Consider the following 13,148-nt stretch of genomic DNA (forward strand, 5'->3'; position numbering starts at 1 on the left):
TTTACTGTAGTTTAAATAATGTATATTGTATTGTTAATTAATGTGAATATCGAATTAAAGCACTTGAAACTTACATATTTATTATGCAGGTAGGAGGCACGTCGAATCTATTTTTAACTCTTACGCAGTCCACGTTGTGCAATGGGCTTTGGTTGTCGAGTTTATATTTTCAGCTGTGATATCAATAGGCTGATTTTCAGTAAATGTGACAAGTGGCCTTTGCAGTGGTCAGCTTCAAGCTTTGAACCCTCTCAGGAGGAGAAAAAATAAAACCCAACAACCTTGTGTTGCAGTTTCGGAAAACCTTGGATGAGGACATTTTTTTTTCCCCACTACTGCTTTCCCTATTGATAACTCGGTTCTCCTGATCACGGTCTATTCAAGCTGCTTCCCATCTGATTTTTGACAACTGCTTCTAAAAAATTATCAAGAAGACCAAGAATAGAACTTATCTCCATCGCTTTACATAAAAATGGCTGGGTGCATTGCCATGCTAACACTGCACTAAGTGGTACACACACGCAGGTAGGTTGAGATTTGCATGTTTTACTGATTTCTTGGTCAGTGTTGCAAGAACATGTAATGGGCTTTGGAATGTAGCTTTCAGTTAAAAAAATGTACTAAACTGTTAATGAAAACAACCTAATATTAAATCGTTGGCTTCACATATTGGCATGACAGTTGTTCTTATCTGTTTTTTTTAAATCTATTGTGAAAGTAGAGCAATCATGTCTGTTAAAATAATCATATGTACTAAGGGCGTGGCAACGCTTATGCAACAAAAGAATTTTTGAAAACCCTATTGATTCAATTACATTTTAAAGCTGACTATAAGCATTACTAAGCTTGCAGTTAAAATGCAAAAATAAAAATTGAGGTAGTTAAGAAAAATGAAAAATATTTAAATTCTGTCGTAAGCGGTTTTGTGTTTTGTGCGAAATCTTAAATAAAGATTAATATGCTTTAATGTTTATATTTTCAGTCTTAGCTACAAAGATAAACCTGCAGTATTTCTTTTTATTTTAAGATAGAAGGACTTTAAAGAGAGAGATTGAGATAGGTGGCCCTGTCAGCTTAAACTGAGTATCAGTTCACTGAAATGTGTTTTACTTCACACAAAAAACGTTATGAAATAAAAACTTAACAGCCTTAGGTGCAAAAACCTGAATTTGAGCATTAAGAATAAAAAGAATTGAGTATTGCATTACTTACACCAACTTTTGTAATATATTTGTTTCAGATTAATACTGGGCCAGAACCAGTTTCCTTGGCAACCAAATCCTTTTAAAAGGTGCAATAGTAGAGATGTAGGAAGATGTTATTCTCTTTAATACCAATATCACCATGCAAATGGAAATTTTGCAGTTGTTTCCTTTCGGTTCTAAATGAGAATCTGATCTCATTTTATGTTTCCATGCGGCTATCATTTCTTAAATGATGCCATGCTTATAAAGCTGTACACAACAAAAACTGTTTTATTCCTGTCTTGCATTGGTTCTTTCCAGAAACGTACCCTGGTTTCTTTTTTTAATTTAGCCTAGTCTTGCATGTAGTTCAAGGTTTGTGCTGCGTGTATATAAAGTGATAGTTTCATTATCACACGTATAAGAGTATCACTGAAATATTCAGCAGCTGAGAAATGTAGAGAATCTTAAGATCTGCTTAAACCTTCTTTCACCTTTGCTGAATTCAGCCACAGTAATGCTAATAAACCTTTCTTTAAATAGTGAACCCATTCTGAAGTTCAGGTAAAGAACAGTGTTTAAGCATACTGGAAAAGAACTGTCAGATCTTAAACAAGCCTTTATATAATAAGCTCACTTGTGGTCTGCGGTAATTTGCAGACCTTGTAGATTTTGCAAAATTTAAGTATTATAATTCCTTATTTCTATTTTTAGCTAATATTTTTAACAGTACTGGTAAAGTTAAATCTTAAGTGTACCACAGGTAACTGCTTACACAGAATCAGACGTTACTAAATGTCTCCACTGAGCTTGTAACATACTGTATCTCCTTGTGAATCTCCTTTGTACGTGACTTGAGAAATTCTCACTACTGCAATGAGACTTTTGCAGCAGGGTAGCCATTTTCCTTTCATGTCCTTGACTTTAAAATGACTAAGTATATTTTGTGTGGATGGGGACCCAGCACTGAAAATTAATGCACAGGAGGTATTTAGAAGTACAGCCAATTATCAATAATAGCCTTGACAGTGTCAGTAATATCAAACTAATTCTCATTTATTTCTAAATATATCAGTTCAGTGCATTCCAGAGTATAACTGTTCAGGATTATGACTTGTTATCTGTCTTGATAGGCCAATGCTTAATAATGATAATAAAACCATTTGATTCATAATTACGAGATTAGTTGGACGCAGTACAATATTCCCCTGCTCCACCTAAAGATGCAGAACTGAAAATGTAATAAACAGCATCTCTCAAGTGACGTATTAAAGTTTGCAATTTTTTGTAATTTGATTTATCTCCAGTAGTTTGCTTCTGCTGATTATTTTCCTGTGTGAAATGTAAATATGGAGTGCGTTATTACATGTAGTTATCAAAATGGCATTTCTTTGTTTATTTCTTGTGTGGTTATTTTTAAAGGAAGTTGCTGAGCAAATGCTATGTAGAAGCAATCTATTTATTGCCACTAATATTTGTCATTAGAAGATGGGGCACTTAGCAATAAACTGTTTTTATTACGTCTTTGTGTTCACACATACCCACTCAAGGCATTTAAAAAAAGTGTAGCTCCATTACATGAGCATGCATCGCTATGGTTGTTTTAAATCCATTTGCAAATTTGCTCTTTTGTTAGGGGGTGCAAGTCCTCTTGTAATTAATATGACTGAACTCAAGTGCTTTTGTGGGTCTCATTGGCAGCCTGTGAACGGTAATTTCTTCTAGCTAAAGAAACAGATTTATTTATTAAGGAGGAGTCTAGTAGTTAGCAGGCTGTTTCCAGTTTGACGATTATACATGGGTTGCTGCATGTATTTTAATGGTAGTTGTACCTAGCTAGTGCAGAGTGTCAGAATGCTACAGCCAGAGGTGCCACATGAAATCTTGTGTAAACTTCATCTGTTTTATTCTCTTTGGCTGAGGGGCTAACCAGGGCATGTAGGAGCAGGTGCAGTTTTTCACACCTCCAGCACAACCTGCAAACGTTATTGTTGGGGGCACTTGGGGGTTTGGGTTTTTTCAGTTTTATCATAGAAGTCTAATTGTTGATGCTCAGTCCTCCCCTTTATAACTGAAATGTGTTCTTTTACCCATGCAAATTCCATTTCTGCCTAACAGAAAATATATACGAAGAATGAGTAAAAATGAAATAAAACTAAAAATCATTCACTCAGACACTATCCTACTTGCTTGTCAATGATCTTTCTGATGAAGGTTACTTCTGCCTCTAAACTTTGTTTTGATTTGAAACTGCAGGTCTCTCAGTGCGAAACTGTGTGTTCAGATAACATTTGTCAGGCTATTAGACAGACTCTGGTAGTGAACAGGTCCCAGTTAACCCTTTTGGGGCATCTAGTGTCTGCTGTACTTTATCATGTGAATTACTTTAGTATGTTTTAAAAGGGCCTTATTATGTATAATATTACCTTTGAATTCTCGTATTATCAAATTTGGGAATTATGTAGCTTTAATAAGATCTTTTACTGCTGGCTTCCTCCAAATATGGTGTTTAAGTCTCCCATTCTCCATAATATTTCACAGTCATTTGTGAATATGCCTTTATTGGTATTTGAAATAATAATAACGGCATAATGCAATTTTCTTTCATTCTGGCCTTTGTGGGCTGATGTGAGCTATAGAATGCTTATTCAAATCAAGATAGACTAAAAACATACTCAGCTGAACTAACAAAAAAAAAAAATTAGATCCCCTCTCACCTTTTAAAGCCAAAGTAATGGATCCTGTAATTCCTGTATAATGTTATTTACAAAAGTATGTGGTATATTTGCAGATGGAAGATGGAGCTATGTATTCTTAATTGCTGCTACATAAATGCCTATTAGCTGAGTCATAATCTGTAAGATTTTGCAGTTGCTCTATGGAACAATGTAATTTTGTTAGTATCTTTGAAACAAAGCCCTGTTCTGAATAATTTTTACACTATTACATGACAACCTTACTAGGATGTTTGATACATAATAACAAAAAATCAGCATGTTTGACAAGGATGAAGGCAAGGATGAAGTTTGACAAAGATACAGGAAGTGTATTCCAGAGAACAAGAGTTGCCTAGAAATGCCATTATCACAGATATTGTGATGGTATCTGTGACAAAAGGCACCAAAAGATAAGTGGGAGAACGGAAAGAGGAGAAAGAAACAGCCTTTTGAAAGACTGCAGAAAACCATGGAGGCTTTTAAGATGAAGGGTGACTTGTAATTGGTTTCAGCAGTTTATGCGCAGTCAAGGGAGTTGACTAGTAATGATGATTGTTTCTCCCTGTACCGTCATTTGCTTCCTAAGCTGGAAAAATGTGAAGCTAATCTTAAAATACACTTGTTTTCCACTGATTTTACCTTGTGAAACTCAGGACCGGACTAACTGAGGAAGCTGCGAAGCCTCCATTATTTGATGTCTTATTAGGTAAATGTGTGAGGAATAATTTGGACATAGTTGAGGTGGGGGAAGGGAAGTAGAGCCAAGGATTGGTTTTAGTCTAATTTTTCCAGTGATCCCAATGATTTATTTTAAACTTGAAAACCTCTTTACGTTTCTGTCTAGAACATATTCTGAAACATTATGTCCAGTTTGCACTCCACAGGTTAAACCATTATAAAACAAGGCAGGCAGAAGCAGTATTCACACTAGTTTGGTTAACGGTACTGTTTTATCACTCATATGCTGTAAGCCTCCCAGATGTAGATTTAGGGTCCGACAGCATTCCAGGGAAAATGTAGATTAGTTACACAGTGTATCTGGAAATTAGTATTTGTGTAATAATTTAGTCGTTAAATTTTGATTTTCCCCTTTGCAGGCTGATACACAGTAGCCACAGTGTTCACAAAATTACTGAGATGGTGTTGCTGAAAATACCTGTCGATACCACTTTTCAAAGACTCTAACAGAAGAACAACCTGATTGTAGGTGGGTAAGTTTATGAGGTAATTATAGCAAGCTGAAATCTCTTTAAAACTCACATAGAAATAGTGCTAAAATATTTAGCACTTGAAAACCACTGCATTACATGATTTTTTTTTTTGGTTGAAGTTCTACCTTTTTTATAATAATTTAAGAGTTGTTCTCGCTGTGGTACCACATTGCTCTATTCTCATATCAGTATATTTGGATTTTTCCAGCTCCTGCTGGATTTTTATTGCCATAGAGGTTGGACAAACAAAATCAGGCAGAACAGATCTTTGAAACAGGTTGTTATAGCCTCCAATGATCTGTACAAACCAAACAATTGGCAGGCAAGCAAACCTCCTGAGCTTGGCAGAATGTTAACTCTGGATCCCAGTCACTAGGGTTCATTACAAATCCGTGCCATACAATAAGGGTAGAGGAACTCTCTTCGTGCCAATGCCCATTTCTAATATTGTTGTTTTGGTTAAGCTGTAGATAGTTCATCTAAAACTGGCTAATCTCTGCCTTTATACATGACTGTAATCAGGGGTAGTAAAAAACCTCTTGAATTGTGAGCTGCAAAGAGCACTTTGTAAATTCAAGTATAGTATTATAATAAATAATCTGGATATTTCAAAATAACAGTTTCACATTTTGCATGGCTTTTAAAAATATTAACAATTTCCTTTCTTCTTACTGTGAATGTCCAGTAATCATCTTGGTTAAAATAAATGGTATCTCTGCCTTAGATATGAGCTATGTATGTATTGAATGAAAGAATCGGTGAAATCCTGATTGATCAGTTAATTTTGAACGTGGTTCTCTATCATAGAGTATATTTTGCATTTTAGAAAGGGAGTAGTTTCATTGATTTCAGTGGCACTACTTGCACACATTTCCATAGGAATGTTTGTTGCACCAGAGTCATTAACACTGTGATATCTTGTAAGTAGAAATAAGCAATTAAGGCTACCAGGCAAAATGTATGATAAGCGACCAAATTTAAAACAAAGCAAAACAAAAAAACCAAAACCAACAACCCACCCCCAAAAAACACAAAACCCCTCTTCAATTTCTAGAATATCTCAAAATTTTTTCTGTAAAGTTTACTTTTACTACAAAATGTTGTATGACATAGAAAATGGTAATGGATTTTCAGAGACAATAAGATGGCATCGGTGTTTTACATTAATCAGAGAGACATTAAATTAGAAAATTCAGGTTAGCTAGATTTACAGAAGCAATGGGCTACAAAATGTAAGTGGTACCTATTTTAAGTAAATTATCATAGAACAGTTCTCAGTATATTTTAGGTAGAATACTGGGCCATAACCTGTTTCCTTGGCAACCACATACGAATAAAGGTACATTAGCAAAGCTGCAGATGTGTGTCAGTGAACGCTTATTAAGCAGCCCAATGCATTTACATACCATGTGCTGTCAATAATGCGTGCTTCTTGAAAATCACCATATAAAAAGATTTCTGGGCATGGCCCAATGTGTATTCTTAATACTCAAAGGTTTTAACCTAAAAACTTCATGTTTTCAATGGAAACATCTCTTGTGATTTTTTTTTTCATTGTGCTTTAAATTAGACTTGCAATAACTGAACAGAATTGGCATGGTAGGCTTGGTCTGCAGACTGAAACCTTTTGCCAAGATTGTGAATACTTACAGCACTGCTTTAAAACAACAAAATATGGATGGAAATGAAGGTTTCCGATGTCTTTCAGAAATGCTCAGACATTCTAAGTTTAAATCTTGCACCAGCATTCAGAAGCAAGTATGATTATACTGTTTTACACAGTGACAGGCTAAAGCCACTAAATAAAAATGAAACTGGTGTTGCTTGTAGCACTCTCATTCTATCCAACATATCCAGGCAAAGAGATATGACCAAGTCTTGTCTTCTAAAAGTCAACAACAGAAGAAGGTGGTGGGGTGGAGAGAAAAAGCTGTAGAAGAGTCAAAATGGCAGTTGCTCGTGGACTTTCAGAATAAGATTTGGATGTAGCATTTAAGCAGTACCCATGCTTTCTGTGCAAGTGTTTGTATAGTACTATTTTCTTTTATATTCCTGGACTGAAAAGAAGCTGAGATATACAAGATCAGTCCTGACAAATTTGTTTACTGACTTCAGCAAGTTTATGTACAGGTTATTTTTGGCCTTTCTTCTTAAAGTGTTCATCTGTATATAAAATGAAAAGTGTACACAACCCTTCAGGCTAACTATGTTATCCCAAGATTATGTATCTTTAAGAAGTCTAAAACGCTAATCATTGAAAAGATAGGAAGAATGAGAATCTGCAAATCTAGAGGTCAAATTCAGTTGGTGTAATCTAAGAAGTTGTTTACGTGACCAGTAGCCCAATTAAAACTCTCTTAAAAACAATGAAAAGATTCCCATTGACGTTTCTGGAGTGTGCAATAAGAGCAAATGCTTCATACACAACGAGATTTAGCAAATAAAGATTATCTTCATAATGTTAAACATTTCCATAACTCTCAACAGTCAAGTGTACCCAAATATAGTATAAATTCCAGATCATTTGAACACCATCACACGAATCTTTTCATGATCCTTAACCATAAATGATGTCGTTATATACAATCATGTGCTACAATCCTATGAAGGCTTTTGACCAAATAAGAGTTTGAGAAATTATTAGGGAGATGCAAGTCAACTCTTTTTTTCTTTCATTATTAATTGCTCCCTGTCTGAGCTGAGCTTACTGTCAGACCAGGATTTGTGCCTGGTGCAGTTGATGTTGGTGGCACAGCACGTAGCGGGCTTCTGATACAGTCCTCCATTGCATGAGCAGAGGCCCTGCTACAGCTTTTAGGTTGGAAACGTGCAGAAGGATGGAAGAGGAGGAGTAGGGCTTGGGCTGGGCTGCTTTGGTCAGCACAAAATGGAACATAAGAACATTTAAGAGCATACAGCCAAAGTTACTGTGTGTCAAATAAGTTGTCATGAGAAATGGCCACACTTAAGTGATGATGCAGAGTAATAGCTATCACTTGAGCATTTTTTTTTGAATGCTAGAGTTTACCAATATAATATAAAAGTATTTTGCAGTATTTTAAGGAACATTGGAGATCGCTGGTGGCCAGTTAACAGCTTGAAGACCAATTCTAGCTTTCAAAATGGCTGTGTCCAGCCATCTAGCAGACCAAGTACATCACGTGTTCCCAGGGGAAGGGATTTAGCTCTGTTTTCAGTCTAGCATGATTTGCCACATCACCTGTAGTAAAGGGCAAGAACGGCTGCATTGGTCTGGCCCCCAGCACACCTGACTGAGAGTAACAGTGGTCCCGAGCACGCAGCTTGGCAGCTGCTCTTGTGGATGTTGGTTCGGATACGCAAAGGACACTTCCTCTGAAAACTGGAAAATGAAAGGCTGGGTTCGATGACTTTTGGCTTTCTGATAACTGAATGGGCAACAGAATACCACATAGTAATTGCCCAAAATGAACAAAAATTAAATGTTCGTTACTTTTGTTTAAAGCTATTCAAATATATAAATTATTACATTTGACAACAGTCAACAGCAGAAAAATGTCTGTTGTTGTCACTCTGTAAACATAGCTTCATGACTGCAATTGATCTGTACTACCAAAGAACTGTGATATGTCCCAGAAATGTAGGAGGCTAGAAAATGACTTGTCAGCAGCACGTAATAAAAGAAAGACTTAACTGGAAAATAACACCGAGATTGTTCAGAGATAGCAAGATGTAAAGTCAGCTGATTCTTAGTAGCAGTACAACGTAAGCTTTTATATTTTGTGCAAAAGAATATTTGGATTTATGTCAGTTATTGCTGTTGCTTCATTTTCTTTTGTAGAGTGGTGGAGAGACAAAGGTATAACTATACCTTTAAAAATGGCTTGTGTGCATTCTGTTCAGTGTTAACGGGACTCAGATTAGGCCATGCCTAAATTTTAAGAACACAACATACCTTGGAAAAAGGCTTTTTGGTGCACATGCACAGCTTACACAGTTTGAGAGCCAAATGAGTTCTGCCAGGCTTTTCTCTCAACCAGACCTGGAGGAGCAGGCAGCTGCTTCAGGTCTCCATCACTGTGCTCCTTCTCCCTTCCTCTCCCTCCACTCGATGCTTGAGAAGAGGAGAAGGGTGACACAAAGGAACTCCATCCCTTGCTCAAGTAACAGAAAAGGGAGTGAAGGCACTTTGGGCTACTGGGTCCTTCTTGCGCCCCACTTCTGAGTGAAGAGTTGATCTGCCTGAGGGGTGAAGAGGAGCTGTGTTTTCCTCCTCAGCAGCGTCACTGGCTGCTTTGACCTCAGCAGTGAGAGCAATTAAGATGACAGTCCATCCAAGTGTTTTTCTCATAGATAGGCTGACCTGGTATAGGCACTGAGAAGGAAATCATCCAAGCCCTGGCCAAAATCTTGTCACTCGTGAGGAATCTGCAAGAGTTGGTAATGCTATATATGTTGTTTCCTGCCGTTGTTTAAGAACTGAAACTGCTTGACTAGAGAGGAACATTGGAACACTTTTTTCCTAGGCAGTCTGAAATATTCTTAAGGAAAGAATACCACGTGCCATGAGTTGCGGAAGTGAGATTATCAGGCTTCAGCAAAGCATCCAAACACCACCACTTCAGTAACCTTGGAACTGTTTTATACATTTTAAAGAAGTAAAAGTTTGCTAACAATTTTCTCTATACATTGCAATTTTACCATAATCCACTGCTAAACTACTTGGATTTCTATTTAAAAAGAACATAATATTTGTGTGACGTTATGTGCAATCATTTATATGTTTAATGGGAATTCGTACACATACACTAATAAGATTGCTGGTTTTAAGTCTATAATTTTTATTGTGGCTTAAACCCTGAAATCAGGACTGCAGATGCAGATAAATGTTGTCTGACTTCTCATAAATATCAATGTCGTCCATTCACATAGGTCTGCCTGCAGCACCAGTTCCTCCCATTTTCTTTGCATGCAATTGGTTTTGCATGAAACATTACAATGCGAATGTAAAATCTTGGTGCAGCCAAGACAGCCTTATAAAGAATTACTTACTCTGAAGAATATTTTTAATACACAAGGAGCTGATGGGACTGTGAATTCCAAATAGCTCAATTTATATCTCTATATATATCTGTATATGGAAAGTAGTACCTTCAACTACAGTACTAGTCACAGAAAAGGTGATTCTTTTTTTAGTAGATGAGCTGAAGCTGCCTTTAGAAAACACCCTATCAATAAAAAAAAAAGAGAAAAAATAAGTCAGCTTTCTCCAAATTTGTTATATTGTCTATAGATATTAAGACTGCCGGAGCATCAAATGGTCAAGTACAAATAAATTAATGTCTCTAAATCGGGGGTATGTGCTATACAAATGACGGTTATGCATCTGATTTTCAAAACACTTTAATCGATTTTTAATTGCAATTTAGGGAGAATCCATAACCTAATCTTCCTTACATTTGTTTCATGTAATCTAAAAAGATGCTTGTATTTATTGTTGTTTGGTAAAGCATTTCTTTCTTTTAAAGGATTACAACAGGTTTAATTTAATCCATGTTACTGTGTTGTTACTGACAACACACTTGTGACAAATACTGCTTATGGCACTTGTGTCAGAAGTCTTAATACATTTTAATATGCGTATATTACGCACCTAAAATAATCATAAACAATAGTAAATAAGCAACAGACAAAGTCCAAGACTAAAAGTAACCTGCATGTGAGTATAAAACTTTGCTTCTCAGTTATGTAAGTTGCAGTAAAAAAGGTTTTGAAAATTTTGGGACACGCTTTGCTTTTGCAGTCAATACTGCTGTGTTCTTCGACTATTTGTTCCACCTCCCACAGCTGTTGGTAAACAGCTACTGATAAGAACACCTCAGTTTGTCATGAGATGAAAGATGGTTATTTTTTGGTAACAGAGAGTCCTAAGCTAAAAAGATACTCATTGCTTCAGTAGGTAAACTTATTTATAAATATTTTCAGTGATCCAGGAACAGTAATTAAGCTCTCCATAGAAATGTTTGGTATTGCCAAGATGATCTTTTAATGTGGATTGTGTAAAATAGTGAAATACAGATCAGTCACTGAAATTCTGATGATTTTGTGAGAAGAAGAAATTTCTTTCTGTATCTTTTAAAGAACCAGGAAAGCTTATGATAGTTCCAAGACAGAATGCTGGAAGAAAGACACGCACACCCTCCTTATAATAGATTGTGTATCTTACATTGATATTAAATAGTTTCCTCAGATGATAAGCAGCATTTATCATGAAGGGGCACTAGCAAAGTTCTAACTTCCAGGCCCATCAAGGGTCACAATGCTGAAATAGTTCGTGCTTCTGAATTATTTTTTTTTCTAAAATGAGTCAGTTCCTACTATTCAGTGCTTCTCATGCCTAGGCTTAAGATTTGAAAGCAAAGTAACTGTCCAGTAAAAGCTCACACACGATGGCTTGTAAAAATTCACCCAGATTAGCCTTGGGTAAAATTAATATTTTCAAGCCAGCTTTAAGACAAAAGCAAATTGTCCACTTTTCAAACATGTTTTCTACCTGTCTCAGAGACCAGTTTTTCTCTTAGCTTCATGATTCCAAGTACCTGGGAAAACTGGTTTTGCTGACTAAAGTGAGAGGCAGAGAGAGAATATATAGGAAGACTGTACCAAATATACTGGAGCATCTGGCTAAATGCAATCAAGCTACATCCTTCTTTATCTAGGTAAGCATTTCTTAGGGGCTATGAAGCACTAATAGCATGGCTGCACTTGTTTCCTGAGGCAGTAAATAATCTAAAGAAACCACTGCTTAAAATTAACATCCTCATGATACTGTGTGAGTTTCTATATACACTTAAAAAAAAAAAAGATAATATAATCATATAAGGAAAATAAGGGTGGATGTGACCATACTTCAGTAACCAAATGCAATTTATTTCAGATTATATTTTTCCAAGGAAATATTTCCTCTTTTTTAGTGGGAAGTTGCAGAAGTTATGCCCGGACCTATGTGTCTCCAGAAATGTTTCTTTTTTTCACGAGAGAGGCTTTGAAGGAGAGTAAAGCAATCAAAGTCCTTTGCTAGGTTTAAGAGGAATTCTAAATGATGTCGACAAAACTGCATTGACAGCCACGGAGCAAGGGGTTGGATATAAGGAACGCTGCATTTCCTCATCTTTCTGAATTTACACTCCTTGCATATAAACAGCTTGGCTGCTACGCTACATATCCCAGCTGGCTGCGGTAATTAAGCACGAAGGATTCGCTGTAAAAGAGGGGCACGAAAACGAAGGCAGCAGTTAGCGGCCGAGGACGGGAAGCCGGAGCGCCGGAATCAGCGCCTGCTTCCCAAGCCACAGGCAAATCCGATCAGCCGGGATTATCAGAGCAAAATGGCGTCTGCGCCGTGCTGCCGCCGTCAGCGGGCCGCGCGCTGCGGCGGGCGCCGCGGGCCACGCGCCGCCGGGAAGATGGCACCTGTCACGTCACGACGCGCCCGCGCACCCAGCGCGCCCTCCCGCTGAGCTGCCGCCGCCGTCTTCCTCCCTGCTAGAGAAAACCCCAAAGACATGGTTTTTAATCGCCAGGTAGCTCAAAAACAGTGAGTTGTTCTGCCTTCGAGCGTAGAATTGCGTAAGCGTTTCTGTTACTGCGAGGGAAGAAAATCATATTGCAGGTTAATATGCAGCGCTTCCTCGGCTAGAGATTTAATTTAGTCCGGAGTACAGTTATTACCCATAAACAGGAAGCGTCTTCAAGTCGGCTGCCGCTGACGGGTTGCCAAATGCCTGATGTCTCACGGAGCTCCGCTGTAAGGCAGACGAACGCGCTGACGTTGCCGCGCCGCACCGCGGGCCCGTTGGATGCAGTTCGTGCGGGATTACGAGACAACCGCCTTTGCGCTCCGCAGCAGCAGCTCACGTTTAATGTAGTTCTAAAACCTTTATTTCGCGTCTTGCTTTAACGAGAAAGGGGGGCTGGGGCTCTCAGCGCGCGCGTCCAGCTCCACCGTGTGGGCGAGCGGCGCGCGGGCGCCGGGCCGCCCCCCCCCCCCCCCCCCC

The 13,148-nt window shown here is 37.8% G+C and overlaps 1 protein-coding gene and 1 long non-coding RNA gene across 5 annotated transcripts in view; one reads left to right on the top strand and one right to left on the bottom strand.

The window, feature by feature from the left end:
- The first annotated feature begins 293 nt into the window (after positions 1 to 293).
- ZBTB38 (zinc finger and BTB domain containing 38) overlaps positions 294 to 13,148 on the top strand; it is a 31,491-nt gene continuing 18,636 nt past the window's right edge. The window contains exons 1-2 of one of the 3 annotated variants that reach the window (XM_075098819.1): positions 294 to 525; positions 4,999 to 5,108. Coding sequence is in view for 1 of the 3 variants with exons in the window: in XM_075098817.1 (XP_074954918.1) it covers positions 12,657 to 12,674 (18 nt within the window). In the remaining 2 variants the exon portion in view is untranslated. Of the gene's footprint in view, positions 526 to 4,998; positions 5,109 to 12,566; positions 12,689 to 13,148 lie in introns of those variants that run through there. The other 2 variants (XM_075098817.1, XM_075098818.1) reach the window with 2 other exon arrangements.
- LOC142059770 (uncharacterized) lies at positions 12,001 to 13,142 on the bottom strand. Of its 2 annotated transcripts, none has more exons than XR_012661512.1 (2): positions 12,823 to 13,142; positions 12,001 to 12,636 (listed from the first exon to the last, which is right to left on the bottom strand). It is a non-coding gene; the product is annotated as an uncharacterized LOC142059770 (long non-coding RNA). The 2 variants fall into 2 exon arrangements; XR_012661511.1 differs by having other exon boundaries at positions 12,001 to 12,736; positions 12,823 to 13,097.

This window comes from Phalacrocorax aristotelis, chromosome 7 (genome assembly GCF_949628215.1).
Source record: "Phalacrocorax aristotelis chromosome 7, bGulAri2.1, whole genome shotgun sequence".
NCBI lineage: Eukaryota > Metazoa > Chordata > Aves > Suliformes > Phalacrocoracidae > Phalacrocorax > Phalacrocorax aristotelis.